Genomic DNA, 24538 nt, shown 5'->3' on the forward strand with positions numbered 1-24538 from the left:
TTCTTAATCTCAAGTCACAAGTGAGGAAGTGCAGTAGAACCCACATTAATATTTTGAGCTCCTTAGCTCTAAATGCCATCTAATAGTTGGGTATGCTTACCAAATTAAAAAAAAAATTTAAATTTAACAAGAAAACTCAGGCAACAATTCCATTTTTTATAGGAATGCATGCATAAATGTGAAAAGGTTGTTTTCATTATATTGTTCACAGTAGGAAAAATACTTTGGTCAGGACTTGGGGGTAGAATACTATGAGGCCAGTAAAAAGATTTTGACATGGGAAGAATGACCAGTACACACCCCAGTCTTGCACACGCCCACACACACAGCACACACGTGCACAGACCCTGCACATGTTCATAGATATCTGGAGGAGGGAATCTAAAAATAAATTGAACTTTTAATATTGGGATTGAAAATGGAAACAATATTTTCCTTTCCACACTTTAAAAATACTTGAATTGTTTTTATAACGAACATACTTTGGGAGAAAAAATAAAGTGATGTTTGGTGAGCTTCATTGTGAACATTGAAGGTGAGCAAACATACTGAGCATAAACACCGGTTCCTCTGTAAATTTATATTGTTTAAATGATTTAACAATAAATTTAAGAATGTTTATATACAGGGTGGCAATAAAGTCTGTGTGCAATTGTTTTAAATTGCACAGGAACTTTATGGCCACCATGTCTTTTGACCCAGAATGCATTTCAAGGAGTATTCCTTAAGTTTACTTAAATAACTCCAAATCATGAAAGATTCATGTAAAAAGAGTTTGAGAGCATTATCATGGCAAAAACAGGAAGCAATTTACATATGTAACTTAAATGAATGAGTCAATTCCAGTACATCTACGCGAACAGAAATGATGATGAGTTCATAAGACAGGGACCCACCACTATGTTGTAATGTTATGGCAGCAAAAATGCTCTGGGTAGTATGGGCATAGTTGTAAAAATACACAAAAGACATCATTTGTAAGATAATCACATACAAATATTTCTCTCCAAGAAAATTTGAGGTGAGAAAATTCAGGAAGATTCACATTTGTGTGTGAGTAAGATGGTTATCCATTTCGACTTGGCACAAAGTAAGCTTACACATTTCAGGGTTTTGGACTATACACAATGACATGTTATATGTCTTCTGTATTGTGATTTTTGGCTCAATGTAGTATTGTGCAAACTACACATGCTGCTATATCTTTTTCAATCTGTAAATATTTCATTATAAGAATGGAAAACATTTCCTTGTGTTAAAAGATTAAGATTCGGTTAAAAAGGGAAAACTTTGCAACCTTGGAGGCCCTCTAGTGCCCAAATCCGATAAGTATACTTAATGTCTTCAGTTCTTTTACAGGATCCATTCATAATTTTATATCCTTATAAACAGAAATTAAGAGCAAGGTGAGATAGAACGCTACACTCCTAAATTTATTTGTGTTAAATTGCATGTTCTTACATCAATTTTTAAAAATTCTACCAGACTGTTCTTCACGATCTTTGAAGAAGGATTCAAAAGAATATGTTTTGATTCTTTAGAAGAATATTTCTCATTAAAAAATCTCAAAATGAAAACATATATTTCAAAGAAGAAATATTATTAAATATTTGTGCCTGAAAAATATTTTTAAAAATTGGTTTATTATCATATTCTTCCTTTAATATTTTTAGAATTATTACATTTAATAGTAATAATTTCCTTGTGGAATTTATGAAAGACACTTACCACCTGGCTCCTTCCTCAGGACTCAGCATGTGACAGCCTTCAGGTTTGTATGTGTTAAAGTGAGTTCCCTTTGTAATTAACTATGCTTTAAAAATGCTAAACTGAGTTTTTAATTGGATTTATTTCATCTTTCTTTATATTATAATTATTTGTATACAGAGCTTATTCATCCTCCAAGCTACTTGAAAAAACTTTGCCTTTTTAATCTTTATAACACTATAGTTCTTAGCACAGTCCTTTGTTTTTTTTGAATAAAGTTTGCATGGAATTAGGTAGACTCATTAAATTCTTCACTGAGATAGGTTACAAAGCTGTATTTTAAACTAAAGTGAGTTTTAAAACATATTTTTTAGTTTGGCCAAGTAGTGCAAAATAGTTAACATAGAAAACATCAAAATTATTGTAGAAGACAGTAATGTATTTAATAAGCAACAGAATATGTCTGAAGGACGGCCGATGTGAAATTTAACTAGTTTGTCTCATGGGCACAACTAATGTTTTAGAAAGAAAAGAAATTGATTAACCTTTAAAATACTATGGTGATTCATGCTATCGCCATGCATGAAAACTTCTGCAGGATTTCCCAATCATCGTAAAAACTGATGATATAATGTCTCTGATGTTTGGCAGCTCAATGGCATAATGAGAAGGGAACAGGATTTCAGCTTTAAGCCTTTCTTATGAATCCTAGAGAAGTAATTTAATCTTTCTGAGCCTATTGGCAAAAGTGTGTGTGTAAATACAGAAAAATATATTTATAATAAGTATAAAATCATAAATATATATTTTATAACATATATAAATATATCTATTATAAATAAAGATTACGGTGACAAATTTCAAATATCAAAGCATGATACACACCAATCTCATGTTACCTGTTTGCCTTTGACAACAAACACACTTGTAGGGTTACTGGACTATGCCTGTCATCTACCCAGACCAATGTCCTAGAAAACCCTGAAAAGCCACGTATCTTCTTTTTGAAAAAGAGCCCAGGTTTATCTTTACTAATGCCACCTTCACAAATGATCTGCTACTGATTGTGTCTCAGATTATTTACAAATATTATTGATCCCTTGCCATCACCTTTCTTGGTTTCAGGTGAAGAAACTGTGATCAGGGAGATGAAGTGATGTGCCTATGGACCCTGGGTGAGTAATCTCCTGTGTGACAAACTATATTTCTTTCAGGAAACAGGTCTTCTTAACCTATGCTCAATAGCAGGCCATTTTGTATTCCTTCATATATGATAAAGCCCATCATCATTTTCATCTTTAACAATAAAAAAGTGAAATAATTACAAGTGAGACTCACCGACTTGTGTTGGTATAAAGAGGCCTAGAGCGCCGAGGTTCAGCTAGAGATGTGATGTCTCCAAAGGGGTTATCAATGTCATCTGCATTTGTAGACTGCACGTGACCACTGTTAGGATGGGAAGAGCCATATATTTCTTTATAAGAAACATAGAAGAAGCGGTGGACAGCATTCTAACTTCCACAGGAAAATGAATTTGCCAAAAGAGATCCAAAGCTCAAAAGGCAAAACATTAAAGCATTGATGATGGAACAATTTTCTTTAAAAACGTAAAGATGATTTGCTTTTTTTTTTTAGAGCAAAAGATTCCCTGCTATTTGATCTCAAGTTTGAGCAAGTTTGAGAATAATAGCTGTTTTGCGTTTCTGAGAAAAGCAGCAGGCTGTTTCTGCAGCCCCAGATAACTCCACTGAAGATGAGTGGAAGCCTGGGCAGGGCTGAGGCAGGTATCTACCAGAGGTGACAAGTAAGGCTCCACTAAGGTGGAAAACTACACAAGTGTCCAGAAAGGGTGGACAGCTAATGACATATCCCTGGGGGCCTTAGAGAAAATCCAAGAGGCTGAGATGATGCCAGTCAGAGTGTCCCAAGAGCTTCAGGTGCCTCTAGTAGGAACACCGGTGAACTCTGCTGTAAAGCAGAAGAGGCAACAGTGATGAGGGAGGGAGGACACGGACTAAAGATTCAGATCCCTCCTCCATGTTCTGGAATCTACTTTGTTCCAAGGTATTCTTCCATCTAAAAAAGGGATGACCCCAAATGTACTTCTTTGCCATGCATGATTTAAAGCCAGATTTGAACATGAAAAAATAAGAAGAGGCTCTTCTTTCTCTTCAGTGTTAATCAGCAACCATCCCTTCCAATTATAAATAGCAGTCATTTTGGTTGATATATATAAATAGCAGCAGCATTCAAGATATTTTATTTCATAAAATAACCCATTTGAAAAAAAATACCCCTCTTATTTTCTTTTTAAACCAAAATTAAACCTTCAGTGGAACTCCTGACATTAAATAAGCATTGTTTCAGCAAAATATGAGATACCAGTTATAATGTACACAAGTGATTCAAGTTGTTGTAAAAAGTGAATTGCAAACATAAGTGAGCTGAAAGGCAGAACAACTTAAGTAGATCTAATAATTTAAAATATTGAGAAACATTACTTACGTATACAAAGGAATGTATTTACTTCGAGAACTTGGACTCACACTTGAGAAAAAGGAGAAAACATAAACAGTTGGATTATTGGTTTTATGATAATAAGCATTAAATTATTACTGTATTTTTCTAATTAATTAGTGTTTGGGTGGGGGATGGGAAGAGCTGAGAAAGGGAAGGAGGGAGGAGGTGGGGAGTCAAGGGATGTGGTACACCTTTGTGGGGCAGGACACAAATACAAAAGGGTCCTTATCTAAGAAAAGCAATTAATGTAACCTGCTTCTATGTACCCTCAATGAATATAAGAGGGTCCTTATCTAACAAAAGTAATTAATGTAACCTACTTCTATGTACCCTCAATGAATCCCCCAAAATAAAAAAAAAGTGTTTAGAGCTATCTAATAAGAATTGAACTATTAAGTTTTCAATTTTAAACAGAAACTATTTAAAGATATAGTTTTGCCTTTTCCAGAATGTCATATATATGGAACCATACATAACATAGCATTTGGGGTCTGGCTTCTTCCATTGAGTAGCATGTATTTAAGATTCATCTCTATTGTTGTGTGTTGCATTTGTTCTTTTTCATTGTTAAATACATACTATTCCATTATATGGGTATGCTCTAGTATATTTGTCCATTTACCTACTGAAGGCAATTTTGTTGTTTCTAGGTTTTGGAGATTATAAATGATTCTGTTAGAACATTCATGCATAAGATTTTGTGTGGACTTATGGGAGCAACACTATTAATACACAGAGGAAGATTCCAGGGTGAACAACACTCTCAAGAATTCTGGGGTATAGAAACATTAACTAAGGTATATATATTTTCATTGGAGAGCTGATTTGTCACCAAAAAAAAAAAAAAATCCCATTGGATTTATACAAAAAAATTATCATCTGAGTATCCAGGATTTTACCACAATATATAAGTTAAAAATGCTAGTAAAGTTTTTAAAATTAACATTCACATACCAAGAATTAGCACTAAATTTTTTTAGAAATACGTAAATGGGATTATCTTTTCTTAGGGATATCAAGTTGACTGACCAGAGACTCCAACTGCCAGATTGACTCATAAAGAAGGAAAAGTGTTAGATTTAAAAGTAAAACTAAAAATCCTAGTATGGGTACAATTCTGAGGGGAAAGTGCCAGAAACTACAAGAAAGTCCATAGGAAGAAGGTGTCCAGCAGAACAAGAATTAGCAAAAGACCAAAAGAGAATGACCCCAGAGAGACTTGTACCCCAACAAGAAGTTACCGTAAGGTTACTGAAAACTCAGACCTTAGAATCAAAGAACAAAGGGACAGAGGAAAATAGAGAAAAATGAAGAAGAAGGAAATAAAAAAAAGAAATAAACAAGAGGAGAACTCAGCAATAAAACCTCTGACAACATGAAGAACCTCACCAGATCATCCTCCCCAAAAGATCACAATGGAGCTACTGCAGAACATTTAAACTACAAAGAAACAGTGGAAATGACAGAAATGGAATTCAGATTATGGATGGCAAATATAATAAAGGGAATTGAACAGAAAGTGGAAAGCCAGTAAAAAGACACTCAAAATATATTTCAAGCAATAAACAAAATGAAAGACAAAGTCTCCAAGGATCTAGGCCAAATTAGGAAGGATAAAACAGAGCTTAAAGAATTGAAGGGAGTACTAGGGGAATTTCAAAATATACCAGAAAGTTTGAATAATAGATTAAACCATGGGAGAAGAAAGGATTGCAGAACTTGAACACAGACATTTAAAGAGGCAGAAAAAAAGGGAATAAAAGCAGAGCAATATCTCAGAGAGTTGTGGGACTACATCAAGCATACAATCGTACAAAGTAGAGGTGTTCCTGAAGGAGAAGAAGAGAGCCCCCAAAGCATGGAAGCTTTAGTAGATATTATGGGAATAACTATGAAAGTTTGAGGCAGACTGTGATATAGTTCATTATTTCATTTTAAGAAACATGATTGACAGTGTCCTTTCTGATTCATCTGTGCAGGTATTGACTTGCTTGGGCTTATCAGTGTTGCTGGAAGAACTTCATGTGTTTCTGTCTGTGTGGATTTTATGTTTCTTGATTTTTATATATCTCATAACTTTTGTAATGACCCACAATATAGCTTAGAATTTAACAAGCATTGCCAAAGATCCAGACATAAACCTACTAGATGGATATTGAGCTGCAGGTTGACTCAAGTATAAGAAAGCATCTCCTAGACACATTGTAGTTAAAAATGACCAATGTCAGAATGAAAGAGAAAATTTTGCAAGCAACCAGGTATAAGTAGCAGCTGACCTACAAGGGCAAACCTATCAGGTTAACAGATGACTTCTCCACAGAAACTGTACAGGCCAGAAGAGAATGGGCCCCAACCTTCAATATTCTCAAACAAAACAACTGCCAGCCTAGGATTCTGTATCCTGCAAAACTAAGTTTCATATTCAATGGAGAAATCAAATCTTCTACCAATGAGCAAACATTGAGGAACTTTGCCACTATAAGACTTGATGGAGGGTCCTACACAATGGACCCCCAGCAAAGTAAAGGTACCTGGAAACTAAAGATAAACTTCCACAACAGCCAAAGTGATAAGCCAACAGAGCCCTAATAGCCAAAGTGATAAGACAAGCCAACAGAGCCCCACACAAGATGAGCAGAACTCCACCCTACTTAACAATTCCCCCAATAAATGTGAATGGGTTGAATTCCCCACTGAAGAGACACAGGTTAGCTGACTGGATTAAAAATTGATACAGGCCAAGTATATGTCATCTTCAGGAAATGCATCTAAACCCAAGGACAAATCAAGACTCAGGGTGAAGTATTGGAAAACAATATTCCAAAAGAAATCTTAAGTTGAAATTCTTGTTGTAGATTCAGTTGACTTTAAGGCAATGGAAGTAAAGAAATATGAAGATGGAAACTATATGCTAATCAAGGGAACAATTAAATAAGAAGACATTTCAATCCTAAATATTTATGCACCCAACTCAAACACTCTCAGATTTATAAAGCAAAGCCTACTTGGTCTGGACAACAACACTGTAATAATAGATGGGCATTCAATGCCCCACTGATGGAACTGGACAGATCCTCCAAGCAGAAACTAAACAAAGGAACATTAGACTTAGACATGACTCTGTAACGAATGTGTTTAATAGACATATACAGAATATTTCACCCCCATAAAACTGAATACACATTCTTCTCATCAGCTTATGGATTATTCTGTAAGATCAATCATATTCTAGGAAACAAAGCTGCAACAAATTTAAAAAATATCCTTGTATCTTTTCAGATCACAAAGGAATAAAAATAGAATTCAATTCCAAAGGAAATACTCATCTTCACACAACATCATGGAGATTAAACAACCTACTGCTGAGCAATATCTGGGTCAAGGAAGAGATAAAAAAGGAAATCATTAGTTTCCTTGAAAAAAATGACAATGAGTCCACAAGCTTTTAACACCTATGTGATATTGGAAGATCAATATTAAGAGGAAATTCCTAGCATTAAATGCACCCATCCAGAATCAGAAGGACTGCAACCCAATAATCTAATTAATCTTCTCAAAGAACTGGAAAAGGAAGAGCATTCCAACTTCAAACCCAGCAGAAAGAAAAGAAATAACCAAAATCAGATTAGAACTAAATGAAATCACAAACAAAAGAACCATTCAGAAGATTAATGAATCAAAGGGTTGTTTCTTTGAAAAGATAAATAAAATTGATAAACTGTTGGCCACATTAACCAGAAACAGGAAAGTAAGATCTTTAATGAACTTAATAAGAGATGAAAAAGGAGAAATAACAACAGACAACACAGAAATACAAAATATCATCACTTAATACTATAAAAATCACTATGCTCAGAAATTTGAAAACGTAGAGGAAATGTAAAAATTCCTGGAATTACACTACCTTCCAACTCAACCAGGAAGAAAAAGAACTCTTTAGCAGACCAATATCAAGCACTGAATTGAAACAAAAACACAGAAGCATCCAACAACAAAAAAAAGAAAGTCCCAGACCAGATGGTTTCACACCAGTATTCTGTCAAATTTTCAAAGAAGAATTTTTACCTATATTGTGGAATATATTTTAAAACATGTAGAAGGAAGGAACCCTCCCCAGCTCCTTCTATGAAGGAAATATTACCTAGGTAGCAAAACCAGGAAAGGACCCCCCCAAAGAAAAGAAAACCACAATCCAATATCATTAATGAATACTGATGCAAAAATATTCAATAAAATTTTAGAAAACAGAATTCAGCTACACATCAAAAAAATAATTCATCACAACCAGGTGGGACTCATCACAGGGATGCAAGTTTGGTTCAACATACACAAGTCTATAAATGTAATTCACCACATAAACAGAAGTAAAAACGAAGATCATATAATCCTCTCAAGAGATACAGAAAAGGCATTTGACAAAATTCAGCATCCTTTTTTGATAAGGATACTTAAGAAAATAGGCATAGATGGGGTATTCCTGAAAATGACAGAAGTCATCTATGACAAACCTACAACCCACATCATATTGAATGGAGAAAAACTAAAAGTTTTTCCTACTTAGAACTGGAACCAGAGAAGGATGTCCAGTACTATTCAACATAGCGCTGGAAATCCTAGCCAATGCAATCAGACAAAAGAAGGATATAAAGGGTATCCAAATGGGGACAGAGGAGGTCAAGCTATCACTCTCTAGGGAAGATAGGATTTTATACTTAGAAAATTCTAAGGTTTCAACCACAAGATTCCTGTAGGTGATTGAGAAATACAGAAAATTCACAGGACATAAAATCTATGTTCACAAATCAGTAACCTTTATATATATCAACAATAGTCAAATAAGTATCAAAGAAAAGATGTAATACCCTTCACAGTGGTATCAAAGAAAATGAAATACCTTGGAATATGTTTAAGAAAGGATGTGAAGGATCTCTACAGAGACAACTATGAAACACTGAGGAAGGAAATAGCAGAGGATGTTAACAGATGAGAGAACATACCATGTTCATGGTTTGGAAGAATCAACATTGTTTAAATGTCTATGCTACCCAAAGCAATCTACAAATCTAATGTAATTCCTATTAAAGTTCTAATGTCATACTTTGAAGACCTTAAACAATAGTGCTACATTTTATATGATCCAGAAGAAAACCCAAATAGCCAATGCAATTATACAAAAAATGGACAAATCTGGAGGCAACACTTTGTCAGACTTCAGGTTATATAATGAGTATATAGTGATCAAACAGCATATCATTGGGATAAATGTAGAGACATCAGTCTATGGAACATAATAGAGAATGTAGAAGTGAAACCAGTTCATATTATCATCTAATCTTTGACACAGTAAGCCAAAGTATACACTAGGAAAAAGAATTCCTATTCAATAAAAGGTGTTCGGAAAACTTCTTTAGCCACATGTAAAAGACCAAAAATGGACCTGCATGCACCTCTCACCACTTGCAAAAATTGGCTCACAGTGAATAAAAGATTTAAATCTAAGGCACAAAACTAAAAATCCCAGAATAAAATGTGGGAAAAACTCTTAATGTTACTGGGGTAGGGAAAGAATTTATGAAGAAGACCCCATTGGTATTCATGGCAGCAGCAAAAATAAATAAATGGGAACTGATCAATTTTAAAAGTTTCTGCACAGGTAAGGGCACAATCAACAAGGCAAAGAGACAACCTTCAGAATAGGAGAAGATATTAACAGGCTGTGACTGTAACACGGGGCTAAACTAAAATCTACAGATAACACAAGCAAATCGACAAGAAAACAACTAATAACCTCATTCAAAACTGGGAAGAGACATACAGACATTTCTCATGAGGGCAGACACATGGCCACCCCAAACACATGAAAAAATGCTCATCGTTCCTAATGATCAGAGAAATACAAGTCAAATCATCTTGAGATACCATCTAACTCCACTGAGAATGGCCCCCTCACAAAGTCCCAAAGCAACAGATACTGTCATGGGTATAAAGAGAAGAGAATTCTCATGCACTGTTGGAGGGACTGAAAACTAGTACGGACTTTACAGAAAGAAAGTATAGAGATTCCTCAATTAAAAATAGACCTACCATTTGATCCTGCAATCCCTTTACTAGGTATCTACCCATTTGTATTCAAATGTTTATAGCAGCACAATTCACAATTGCAAAGATGTGGAAACAAATCAAGTGCTTTTCCACCATGAATGGATTAATAAATTATGATATACGTATACCATGGAATGCTATTCAGCCATAAAAACAGAGATTTTGTATCTCTTATAACAACGTGGATGAATTTGGAGAATATTTTCCTAAATAAAGTATAACAAGAATGAAAAAACAGGAATCACATATACTCAGTACTAAATTGAAACCAGTATATTAAGAACTAAATGCTCACATGAGAGAAAAATATTAATTAAATTCAAATAAGGGGGGGGACGACTAAGGGGTTTCATAAGTTCACACCCAATGGGTACATTGCATGGTATATTTCTTTGGGGAAGGACAGCACTATAAATCAGACTTTAACCTTATCAAAGCAAACTACGTAATCTAACTGTATGCAATCTCATTTTAATTTAATTTATTTTAAAGAATGAGATTATCAACAATGTCAATGTACTGTATGTATTAGGATCTTACATTTTTTGACCATTTCAATCTTTTATTTAAATTATTTAACACATTTGGCCAAATCACTTTAAGTAATCTTTATCAAAAATCTTACACAATGTTTTTTTAGATATAGCTCAAAAAATGTTTTTTTTAGAAGACTCAATATTCTACTCAATATATTCACTATTTGCATTTTCAAATCCAGCATTAAATTCGATTATGGCTTTGCATATTTCACTTCATTATTCTTTTTTCTTCTAATACTTAAAAGAATTCCCTTTAAAGTGTGCTTTATAATGGCTTTATTGAAGAGGTGAAATTGTTAAAGATCTGAAAAATGCTATCCTTGTTATTGCTTTTTCATAACTAAAATTTAGCAGAAACTCTTATTAATTTTGCTGACTGTGGACAAACATCTGCATTCTTCTTTGTAATCAAAAGCAACCGTAGCTCAGTGGGTAGGGCGCTGGCCACATGCACTGAGGCTGGAGGGTTCAAAGGGTTTTTTGAGCCACCAAAAAAACAATGACAACTGCAAGGACAACAAAAAATAGCTGGGTGTTCTGGCAGGTGCCTGTAGTCCCAGATACTTGGGAGGCTGAGGCAAGAGAATCACTTAAGTCCAAGAGTTTGAGGTTGCTGTGAGCTGTGACACTACAGCACTCTACCCAAAGCAACAGCTTGAGATGCTGTCTCAAAAAAAAAAAAAAAAGGTAAATATAAAATCAAATGCATAAGATTACCCAAACCAGAAAATCAGATGAAAATTCAGGGTGTAAAAGACTGAATACTTTTTTCTTGGACATCTTATGTGATGCATGTTTGTCTCACACTATTCTTTGTAACTGGCTACAGAATTTGCTGGTAACTATTTATTTCTGCTTAAAAATTCCATGTGATTGACTCTTATATTTTCTATTCTATTTGACTTTTGCAAACTTCTGGTTGTGACTCATCACTATAGGTTGCAGACAAAGGCTCCAAATTCTTTATTAAGCTATTCAGGAAAATCTGCTCATTAAACTGAACTAGTGTAGTTGGTTATTCATGTTGATAAAATGGAATTCTAGTTCTTATTAGAGGTAAAAGTAAATATCAAGTGGGTTAAAAAGAAAATGTGAAAATAAGAACTTTGAATATTTCAGAAAAATGTAAGAAAAGCAGAAAGTTTTTATTAATTCAAGGTAGGAAAATGTTTATTTAAAAATACACAAAATAACAAGTTTTGAAGGAAAATATCAATGAATTCAGTTACATTAAAATTCAAAACTTCAGTTCAACAAAGGGCTCCTTAAAATAGAGAAATCATAAACCAGAAGGAGATGGTTACCACTGAAGAATTTTTATCCAGAATGTTACATGTAAAAGTGTCTATAATCACTAAAAGACAGCCCAAGGGTGTGAGTGACAAAATATATGAGCAGGGAAGTTACGGATGTGAAAATCCAAGTAAGTCATAAACCTACCAAAAATTATTAGCAACCAGATATACGTGAACTAAAATTGTAGCAAAGTACAATTTTATACCCATTAAGACTAGAATTTTTTAACCTGAAAATCCTCCAAATTGGACACAATGTGAAGTGATAGGGACTCAAGCAGCAGGAATGGAAGGGCCCACTGGTCAGCTCATTTGGGGAAGAGTATGTCAACATCCCAAATGTAGAGAAATACATTTGACCCAGCAATTGAGGACATACTCCGTGTGTGAAACCCAGAAATATTTTTATATTAGGGCATGTGAAGGAATGTAAAACATTGTACCAACAGCCAAAATGTCAGAAAAATTAATTATGAGAGTGGATGAATAAATTGTGGTATATTCATTCAATGGAAGACTATACAATAGAGAAAAAGAACACCTAGAGACACAGATGTCAACAGGTGTCAGTCTTACAAACATAACAGAAAAAATGTTAAGTTTTATAAAAGTATGTATGATACCACTTACACTGGGTTTTTAAACAAGGAATGCAATACTACATATTGGTCAACCATAATACATGGCTTACAGGTTAGAAAGAAAGCATGGAAATGTGAAACATCAAATCCGGAATACTTGTGGTCACCCCTGAGGAAGGTAGGTGTGTTTAGGGAGTGGATGCACAGACTACATCATATTCTTATTTACACCTTTTTGAGCCTACAAAATAATCCAAAATAAATTTGAAAAATAAAAAGGGAGATGACCTGGGTCCTGGGTTGTGGTAAAAAGGGTCAAAATAGTGAAATTTTCAAAGACAGAAATACCAAGTTTTTTTTAGACTGAACGCACCAAATTAGGGAAGTATTAGTAATAAAGCCATAGTTTCTAACATTAACATAACAAAAAATAACGATGATACCAAAATTGATAGAAACTAATTTATAATCCTTTATATGAAGCCTAGGGATTTTTGTAATATTGTAACCATTTATATAAAATTGTTTATAAAGCACGCCCTACTTTAAAATGGTTGTGGCACCTTTATAATCCTCAAATTTAGGGAAGGTAAAGAGAAAAGTGAAAGGGAGCGGGTGGCATGAGAATATGCCTTTGGGTCATATTCCCAGTCCTAGGGGTGAGTCCAAGGGTCTCTGAGGTTATACCCCTCACCCATGCCCCAGTCTAACCCATGAGCAAGAGCATCAGATTTATTAATGATAAATACATGGTAGTAAGAAATCTAGTGATGAGAACCTTAGGAGGTGAGAACTTACAAATTAATTGGTTTGACTGGTGCCAGGAATGATCTTGTTTGAAATCTGTCCCAGAGTCCGCCAACCATCTAAAATGATCATCAAAAATGAATGACAGATATTTAATGAACATGTTATTATAATTTCTGGTATAAAATTCTAATGCCCTTTACAGCTATTTCCACGTCATACCAAGCCCCAGACTCTCTAGAAAAACCACACTCCAGACTTCCTTAGCATCTCATGGGTTTTCTCTGGAGTCGCTCCTGGTCCCCGCCTGCCAAATTTGATTTGTTTTCTCACAACTGGAATCTTCTCATCTTCCTCCTTTGGGACTGAAGCCCTTGGGAAAGGTCTGATGCTGTCATGCTGGGTGCCTTGCCACTTGGACCTCTGCAGTCTCAGGCCAGCCTTTCCTTTTCAGCCCAGGGCAGATCTGAGTTTTGAACCTCATCCTAACTGGAAAGGACTTTGGCTTGCAGTATAATTTAAGACCAAGTAATACGTAACTTTCACAAGATATAGGAGTATTTTTAAAGTAGTTTAGAGAGCCTTTAAAATAGACGAAACCACAAACATTGTTTTAATTGATTTTAATTTCTATGTAAAATTCTTGGGTTTGACAGTTTATATTAAACTTATATTTTTCCTGTCTTATTATCACCTGTTTCTATAAAAGCTGAATAAATTTTACAAGATAATGTGTGATCCTTAAACTGGGATCAAAGGACCTCTGGGGTCTATATTAAGAATTATATTTTAATTTAATTGATTTCCTTTTTAACACCCCAAATTTTATGTAGTGAAGAACTTTGTCGTAAGAAGTAGTGCAGGGGCTTATCTTAACCAGACTTCTATGCAGTGAGACACAACACGAAAGCCTGAGGGTAACAGGTGGAAGTAGAAGGTGTTTTCCAAGCACAGAGCAGAGACATCTAATCTAGTGTCAGGAGGCAGAAAGCGAGGGCCTCAGTGAGACCTGAAGAATGCTCGGGATTTTACCTGCATAAATAGAAAGAGTGATGAAGGCAGCGGGACCCTCTTAAACCACAGAACCTGGGAAAGAGCGTGGCCCACTGAGGTCTGAAGAGAAGTTCAGCTGAGACAGGACCGTACAATGTGGGGCCGATGTTTGGGCATGGAGTGAAACTGCAGGAGGAGGAGGAGTGGGCGAGGGATGAGGCTAAGGAGGGGTTTCTGGACAAATAATAGATACTCGGGTATATGTAATCTCAAGGAATATCAATTTTATTTTAGAAAAAAGGACGAGTTTAATGAGTGAAGTGCTGAGAACAGATTAACACTTTAGGAAAAGTATTCTGGCGGTGGTATAGATATATTATTAACTCAGGTGATAAATTCATTTTGGTGTTTAGAAATGAAAAGAATGGACATCACCAGGACAAGTTGGTGTTTGTTTTATAACATAGTAAGAGATATATCAGCTAGCACTCCATGACTCCTGGATCTTTTCATTTTGTCATGGAAGGTACAGATCAAAGTTCTAGGTTCTATTACAAGAATTATCCTCAGCACGGGTGGTCTGGTGAAATTATTTTTTTCCCCTGTCCTTTTTTTATGATTTACTCATCATTTTGCAGTTTCAAAAATAAAAACAGGCATCACAAATGGCTTTTGAGAAAAGGGCAGCCTTTCAGTAATAAATGAAAGTTTTCAGTATTGATGAAGTTAAACTATTTGCAGTTCTCAAATAGTTGTATGATTATGGAATTTCCAATTTCATAGAGATAACATTTACTTCATTCTTTAAATAATTCTTAACAATAAAATAAAGGTTATTTTGGCCTAAAGTACGAGTTCATTTCAATAACAGTAAGAAATACAATATTGCTTGGAGATGTTTGCTAACCTGAGTTATTTCTGGTTTCCTTTCATATCTTTTCAGGGTAAAGCACTGTGAGATGAGGTCAGCAGCTTTTTCTAAAGTTGTCTCTTCTGGATCAAGTTTTGGTGGAAGCATCTTATCCCAAGGAACACTTTCATAAGCTCTATGAAATCATCAGAGTTATAACAATTGGTATAATTCATAACAATATCATATACTGTGAAAGGCAGAATTTTAAGTTGATCCAAATTACTCAAAGGTCTTAGCAAAATAACTAAGAAAATGCCACGAAAGCTATGTTAACTAGTATGATGAAAATGTGTCAAACGGTCTATGAACCAAGTGTATGGTGCCCCATGATCATACTAATGTACACAGCTATGATTTAATAAAAATAAATAAATAAATAAAAAGAGTCAGTAACATTCCTACAATTCCACACTAATGCAGTCAAATCATACACATCCTGTTAAATGCCATCATTATCGTATACATAAAGATGTGGAGCTAAAGGTACAATTTCATATTTAGAATTTTGAAAGTTGTTGCTCTTTATGACACACATACATTACAGACACGGTGAAATCAATTCTAGTTTGATCCTGAATGAAAAACAAACAACTCTCATTTCAAAGACTGTATTCTGATAAGATAGATGGATCCCTGGATTCTGCTCCTGGTGTATCCAAAGTTGGTGCTAACGCTGATCTTCCCATTGTGTGGGGAGGCCTAGCCTTCCAGAATACCCATTATTAGTCAAAAGCCAGTTTGCAAAGAATTACCAGTTTCCTCATTCCATCAAGAAATATTTATTCAGTGATGACTGTATTTCCAGCCCCTATTTAGGGCTTATAATAAAAGAGTGAATAAGGAGGAAAGTGAAAATTCTATTTACCATGTAAGAATGTTGTGAAGATTAAAGAACATAATATTGGCAATGCTAATTCGCTTACTGATAGGTCCACAGCATTTTCAGAAGGTGTGTGTATACTTCAAACTCCTTCATTTTGAAATTACTATGTCATAAAGATGCTAAAACTAATAAAATACTTTTAATTAAATGTTGTATTTTTTGACATAGTGTCTGATTAACACTGTACTTAAAAACTTCATCTGTGAGTTGAATCAAAGCTTGAAAGATAAATCACTGGGCGAACCTCTGATAGATTTCATTAATATTTTATGGAATTTTCCATGGAGGCTTTAAAAGTCTTTTCCTAAGAAAACTTTTATATGTTTTAGAGGAAGCTACTGAATACTATGTATGATACTGTGTTTTATTTTAAAAAACTTTACTCTTCTAAGTAAACTTTCATCACTCTCATCGTAATACTTAATTATTACGTTCCTAAATAAGCTATTTCTGAAACGACTACTGGAAGGTCTTTAAGTAAAAACCAACATAAGAATACAGTAGGAAATAAACCCAAAAGCCAGAGAGGAATTTAGGGGCTATTTAGTTATAATCCTTCATTTTAAAGATGAAAAATAATGAGACCAGACAGACTGGAGGATCCCAGCATCCCGTGCTCAGTAAGTAGACGTGTGTGGAACCTTCACTTTTCTCATATTGTCCTAAGACGCTGAAATCCAACTTCATATCAAACTTTTTATATTTTCGTAAACCCTCTGGGACTGTAGCTATTCCTGTGTGTAATTCATGAAGCCTGTAGGCAGCATTCAAAACACGAGTGGAAGGGGCAGGGGGCAGACATGCAGTGCTGGCGGGCCTCACATTTTACTTCCTTATTCTCTTTGGCACCTGTCTCTCTCCTTGCCATCCATTTCTCCACTTCATCACACGCATTTTAACTTCCACTCTGTCACTCTGCTGAGGGCTAGATCCACTAGTCAGTCCGACCGCCAGTCCTCAGCCCTCGTCTTTTTTTTTTTTGTTAGGGATTCATTGAGGGTACAATAAGCCAGGTTACACTGATGGCATTTGTTAGGTAAAGTCCCTCTTGCAATCATGTCTTGCCCCCATAAAGTGTGGCACACACCAAGGCCAACCCCCCTCCCTCCTTCCCTCTCTCTGCTTTTCCTTCCCCCCCACCTTCATTGTCATTAATTGTCCTCATATCAAAACTGAGTACATAGGATTCATGCTTCTCCATTCTTGTGATGCTTTACTAAGAATAATGTCTTCTACCTCCATCCAGGTTAATACGAAGTATGTAAAGTCTGCATTTTTTTAAATAGCTGAATAGTGTTCCACGGGGTACATATACCACAGCTTGTTAATCCATTCCTGGGTTGGTGGGCATTCCCTTGTCCTACTTGGCCTGTCTGCTGGATGTGAAACTGGTCATCACTCCCTTCTTTCTGGAACTCTTTCTTAATTGGCCCTCCAGGCACGCAATTGTCTTCCTTCTCCTCCCACAGTAGTGGCTGATCCTTTTTGGTCTCCTTTTTTAAAAAATGTACTGTTGTTAGGACCCAGTGTCTTCTGCATTCTCTTACAGTCCTTCTCCCTCAGAGTTCCCACCCAGTGAGGTGGCTTTACACAGCTTTCTGTAGGCTATGATATACAGGTTGATTTTTCTAGCCCAGCCCTCTGCTCCAAACTCCAAATCCATATATCCCACTGCCGGTGTGGTGTATCCACTTGCATATCCATAACTGACTTCTCCCTGACTTCGTCTGTTTTTTTTTTTTTTAACGTATTTTTATTTTTTTTATTATTTTTTATTAAATCATAGCTATATACATTAATGCAATCATGGGGCACCATACACTGGTTTTATAGACCTTTTGACACATTTTCATCACACTGGTTAACATAGCCTTCCTGGCATTTTCTTAGTTATTGTGTTAAGACATTTATATTCTACACTTACTAAGTTTCACATGTACCCTTGTAAGATGCACTGTAGGTGTAATCCCACCAATCACCATCCCTCTGCCCATCCTCCCCCTCCCTCCTTTCCCTCTCCCCTTTCCCCATATTCTTAGGTTATAACTGGGTTATAGTTTTCATATGAAAGCCATAAATTAGTTTCATAGTAGGGCTGAGTACATTGGATACTTTTTCTTCCATTCTTGAGATACTTTACTTAGAAGAATATGTTCCAGCTCCATTCATGTAAACATGAAAGAGGTAAATTCTCCATCTTTATTTAAGGCTGCATAATATTCCGTGGTGTACATATACCACAATTTATTAATCCATTCATGGATCGATGGGCACTTGGGCCTTTTCCATGACTTAGCAATTACAAATTGGGCTGCAATAAACATTCTGGTACAAATGTCTTTGTTATGATGCGATTTTTGGTCTTCTGGGTATATGCCTAGTAGAGGAATTATAGGATTGAATGGCAGGTCTATTTTTAGATCTCTAAGTGTTCTCCAAACATCTTTCCAAAAGGAATGTATTAATTTGCATTCCCACCAGCAGTGTAGAAGTGTTCCCTTTCCTCCACATCCATGCCAACATCTCTGGTCTTGGGATTTTGTGATATGGGCTAATCTTACTGGAGTTAAATGATATCTCAAAGTAGTTTTGATTTGCATTTCTCTGATGATTAAATATGATGAGCGTTTTTTCATGTGTCTGTAGGCCGTGCGCCTATCTTCTTCAGAGAAGTTTCTCTTCAAGTCCCTTGCCCAGCCTGCGATGGGATCCCTTGTTCTTTTCTTGCTCATACATTTGAGTTCTCTGTGGATTCTGGTTATTAAACCTTTGTCGGAGACATAACCTGCAAATATCTTCTCCCATTCTGAGGGCTGTCTGGTTGCTTTACTTACTGTGTTCTTGGCTGTGTAGAAGCTTTTGAGTTTGATCATGTCCCAGTAGTGTATTTTTGATGCTGCTTCAATTGCCTGGGGGGTCCTCCTCATAAAATACTCGCCCAGACTGATTTCTTCAAGAGTTTTCCCTGCACCCTCTTCTAGTATTTTTATAGTTTCGTGTCTTAAGTTTAAATCTTTAATCCAGTGAGAGTCTATCTTAGTTAATGGTGAAAGGATTGGGTCAAGTTTCAGTCTTCTACAGGTTACCAGCCAGTTCATCCAGCACCATTTGTTAAATAGGGAATCTTTTCCCCACTGAATGTTTTTAATTGGCTTGTCAAAGATCGAATAATGGTAAGTAGCTGGGTTCATCTCTTGGTTCTCTATTCTGTTCCATATATCTACATCTCTGTTTTTGTGCCAGTACCATGCTGTTTTGATCACCATCGATTTATAGTATAGTCTGAGGTCTATAAAGCGTGATTCCTCCTGCTTTGTTTTTATTTCTGAGTAATGTCTTGGCTATTTGAGATTTTTTCTGATTCCATATAAAACGAGGTATTATTTTTCAAGATTTTTTTTTTTTTTTGGTAGAGACAGAGTCTCACTTTACCATACTCGGTAGAGTGCCATGATGTCACAGGACTCACAGCAACCTCCAGCTCCTGGGCTTCTGCAATTCTCCTGCCTCAGCCTCCCAAGCAGCTGGGACCACAGGCACCTGCCACAATGCTGGGCTATTTTTTTGTTGTAGTTTGGCTGGGGCTGGGTTTGGACTTGTCACCCTCAATGACAGTGGAGCTTTAATAGGCATTGCTTTAAAATTGTATATTGCTTTGGGTAGTATGGACATTTTAACAATGTTGATTCTTCCCATCCATGAGCATGGTATGTTTTTGCTTTTGTTAACATTTTCAGCTATTTCTTTTCTTAGAGTTTCATCGTTCTCTTTATAGAGATCTTTCACATCCTTTGTTAGATTAACTCCTAAATATTTCATCTTCTTTGGCACTACTGTGAATGGAATAGAGTCCTTAACTGTTTTTTCAGCTTGACTATTGTTGGTATATATAAAGGCTACAGATTTATGAATGTTGATTTTGTAACCTGAGATGCTGCTGTATTCCTTGATCACTTCTCAGAGTTTTGTAGTAGAATCCCTGGTGTTTTCCAGATATAATTCATCTTGTTAAGTAAAGGCACCTTCAGTTCACCCTGCTGCATAAGCCAAAGCCTTGTAATCATTTGTGACATCTCTTTCTTTCAGAGTCGTGACCTCCAATCTGGAAATTGTGCTGGCTATATATTTGACATGTACCCAGAAGTCAGATATGGCTCATATCTTCCTGTCCCACAGCATGAGCTACCATCAGCTCTGTCCTAGATCACAGCAACAACCTTTTAACTGGTCTCCCAGCTTCTCCCCAGACGTAGTCTACTCTGAACTCAGCTGCCATCATGATGGCTTTGGTCTGTAAGTCTGGTCTCCCTATTTTCTCTGTAAAAACCTCACATCACTCAGTCCTGGAAGCTGTGATTGCTTAAAGCACCCTGCAAGATCTGGTTCATAGCCCTTCTCTGACTTCTTCTGCAACTCCTTCCCCTCTTATCCATCTACTTCCTGATGTGGAGTCTTCTTCCCACAATAGGGTCACTTCAAATATCTGGACAGCTTGCCCCTCTGAGTTTCTGCTCACATCTCACCACTCAAGTGGGTCCCCCCTTTCCTTTTATTCCTTAAGTCTCCTACTTCATGCACGTGGCACTCCTGATCTTGTCCTGTACTACCTTCTCTTTTTCTTTTTATAAAAGATTTCTCTATCACCTTCTAAGATATGGTCTACTCAGAACCTGTGCACTTTCTTATGTTTTTTTCCTTATTGTCTGCTTCCCTTTAGAATGAGAGCCCCTGAGAGCAGAGACCTTCATCAGCCTTATTCACCAAAGTGTCTCACAGCCTAAGACAGCCTAGTATGAGTATCTCATACTAGGTACTCAATATGTTTGCTGACAGAGTCAATAAATTCTCCTTCTTGAAGCTTTGTCTGTCATTGCTTTTCTAGGACACCACACTCTTAATGTCCTTTCACTCTCTGGAAATTTTGTTTCTGATTTGTTTTTATTCTGGTAAGCATAGGTGCTCTTTAACACTCTTCCTCGATATGTTTATTTTGGCAATCAACACGACCAAGTAAATGTCTGTGCTTGATGTCCTATGAACTACTCATAGTACCCAGGATATATTTTAAAATCAAAATTCTACTGGGAAAATGCTTACTTTTGTGTAGAGGACTTGTAAAATGACTTCTTTGCATTGTATGACTTCTTTGGTTGAACACCATCATCCTAGAAGGCATGAGGAATAAGTTTTAAGAGACTGAGTGAATAAGAGGAGTTAGTATTGCTTTCTATTCCCCACGTTTTCATGTTTGCTCTTCATTTTTCTGCTTTCAAGCACCTCTTGGTTTTATTAGATGTAAAGTTTCCCTCCTTTTTCTCTTTTGTTTTAGAAGTTTACATTCTGTTTACGTCATTGTAATTGTTAAACTGAAATTTACAAAATGTATGTTAAGGTTAATGGAAAGGGAGATTTTTATGAGGAATGTCTTGAATTTTATTTTACAAATAATTAGTTTTAGCACTATATAATTAAAGCATTAAAAAAGAGTCTTGTTTGTTTTGTCTTCTAATAACACAAGGAGATTAGTTCTGAAATACTTCCATTGCCCTATCTTCCATCTTACTTTATCAAAATTAATTAGTGTTACTGTTATTATTATCTTTAATGTTAACTATTCATTTAGATTTTCCATGATATTTTACCAATCTTTTCTTACTTTTGCTTCTTTTATCATGTTTGTCTTTTGCCCCCCAGGTTCTTGGTTTAATTGTCTTTTTGTGAATTTCAATTTTCAGTAATGATTTCAAGAATGTGAATTTTTCTACTTCTAGTTTTTAACTTGCCTTCACTTTTGAATACTTTTCTGAGTCTAGAACTCTGGTTAAACAGGTATGATTCTTCAGTAACAAACATCTCATTGACTTATAGATTGTATTATTGCCTTTAAAAATATAATGAGTTTAAATTGTTTGCAGGTATTCTGGTTTCCTACCTCTGGTCATATTTAGGATGTTAACTTTGTCTTGCTTTTTTTTTTTTTTTTCAACATAGTTTAGTGAAAGGATATATTTTTGTTCACCTGGTTTAGGATGTCTAATGCTTCTTCAATTTGAGAATTCACAACTTTCATCAAGTGGATAAATCTTTATATTTATCTTTTAGTTATCAATGAAGTATCTTTATTCTGTTTTTTTTTAGAATTTCTATCAGCAGAAAAATATTGGGCTTTCGTATTCTTTCTTCCTCCATGTCTCTTATTCATTGTTTCATCTCTAACTTTCATATATACTTTTCATTCTATCACTGTCAACTTCCTTATTGATAAAACTTTTTTATTGATACATGATAGATGTACATATTTTGTAGGTACATATGATAATTTGATAAGTTCACATAATGTATAAAGATCAAATCGGGGTAACTAGGATTTCCATCACCCCAAATATTTATCTTTTTCCTTATGGTAGAAACATTTGAATTATTCTCTTCTAGCTATTTTGAAATGTACAAGAGATAATTATTAACTCACTTTACTGATCTATTGAATATGAGGTCTTATTTCTTCTTTCTAACCATATATTTGTACCCATTAATCAACCTCTTCCTCCTCCACCACAAACTTCCTGACCTCTGGTAACCACCAATCTAATCTCTGTCTTCATGAGATCTACTTTTTCAGCTCCCGTATATGTGTATGAGTGAGAACATGTAATGTTTTCCTTTCTATGCCTGACTTATTTCACTTGGCATAATGATCTCCAGTTCCATTTATGTTTCTGCGAAGGACAGGATTTCACTCTCTTTGATGGCGGAATAATATTCCAGTGTGTATACATACTACATTTTCTTTAGCCATTCATCCATTGATGAGCACTTAGGTTGATTCCTTATATTTGCTATTGTGAATAGTGCTGCAATAAACATGGGACTGAAGAATCTCTTCAATATATTGATTTCCTTTCTTTTGAATATACACCCAGTAGTGGAATTGCTGGCACAGATGGTAGTTCTAGTTTTAGATTTTGAAGAACTTCTGTATTGTTTTCCATAGTGGCTATCCTAATTGACATTCCTACCAACAGTGTTCCCCTTTCTAGCATTCATTATTTCCTGTCTTTTTAATAAAAGCCATATTAACTGTATTAAGATAGCATTGTAGGTTTTTTTAATCTTTAAATTAATATGTGTGCGTGTTTTTTCTTAATTGTTGAGGATTCATTGTGGGTACAGACAACCAGGTTCCATTGATTTCATTTGTTAGGTAAAGTCTCTCTTACAATTGTGTCCTACCTCCAAGAGGTATGTCACACACTGTGACCCCCCCATCCTTCCCTCTTTCTGCTCTCCCCATCTCCCATCCTTCACTGTGTTAATTGTCCTCATATCAGACTTGAATACATAGGATTTTTGCTTCTCCTTTTTTGTGATGCTTTACTAAGGATAATGTGTTCTACTTCCATTCAGGTTAATACAAAAATGGAAAGTCTCCATCTTTTTTAGTGGCTGAATAGTAGTCCATGATATACATATACCACAGTTTGTTAATTCATTCCTGGGTTGGTGGCATTTAGGCTGTTTCTACATTTTGACAATTGTAAATGGAGCAGCAATGAACAGTCTAGTGCAAATGTCCTTATGGTAAAAGGATTCTTGTTCTTCTTGTAGATGCCCAGTAATGAGATTGTGGGATCAAATGGGAGGTCTAATGTGAGTTCTTTGAGGATTCTCCATACTTCCTTCCAAAATGGTTGTATTAGTTTGCAGTACCACCAGCACTATAAGAGTGTTCCCTTTTTACTACGTCCACACCAGTATCTGCAGTTTTGAGATTTTGTGATGTGGGCCATTCTCACTGGGATTAGATGATATCTCAGGGTGGTTTTTATTTGCCTTTCTCTAATAATTAGGAATGATGAGCATTTTTTCATATGTTGGCCATACTTCCGTCTTCTTTATAGAAGGTTCTATAATCTCTCTTGCCTAGTGATCTAACGGATTGTTGGCTCTTTTTATGTTAATTAGAGTTCACTGTAGATCCAAGTTATCAAGCTTTTGTCTGATTCAAAATATGCAAATATCCTTTCCCATTGTGTAGGTTGTCTATTTGCTTTGTTTGTTGTATCCTTAGCTGTACAGAAGCTTTTCAGTTTAATTAAGTCCCATTTGTTTTTGTTGTTCCTGCAATTGCCACAGAAGTCTTATTCTTAAAATCTTTCCCCAGACTGATAACTTCAAGTGTTTTCCCCACAGTTTCTTTGAGAATTTTTTATTGTTTCATGCTTTACATTTAAATCTTTTATACATCTTGAATCAATTTT

At 35.5% G+C, this 24538-nt stretch overlaps 1 protein-coding gene across 1 annotated transcript in view; it reads right to left on the reverse strand.

Moving 5' to 3' along the window:
• The window catches only part of SPATA48 (spermatogenesis associated 48), a 72504-nt gene that overhangs the window by 15796 nt on the left and 32170 nt on the right, over positions 1–24538 (reverse strand). The window contains exons 3-7 of the mRNA XM_053553871.1: positions 21378–21445; positions 15392–15530; positions 13543–13610; positions 4213–4254; positions 3046–3153 (exon numbers count right to left, since the gene is read on the reverse strand). Coding sequence (XP_053409846.1) covers positions 3046–3153; positions 4213–4254; positions 13543–13610; positions 15392–15530; positions 21378–21445 — 425 coding nt within the window. The remainder of the gene's footprint in view (positions 1–3045; positions 3154–4212; positions 4255–13542; positions 13611–15391; positions 15531–21377; positions 21446–24538) is intronic.

This window comes from Nycticebus coucang, chromosome 11 (assembly GCF_027406575.1).
Source record: "Nycticebus coucang isolate mNycCou1 chromosome 11, mNycCou1.pri, whole genome shotgun sequence".
Classification (NCBI taxonomy): domain Eukaryota; kingdom Metazoa; phylum Chordata; class Mammalia; order Primates; family Lorisidae; genus Nycticebus; species Nycticebus coucang.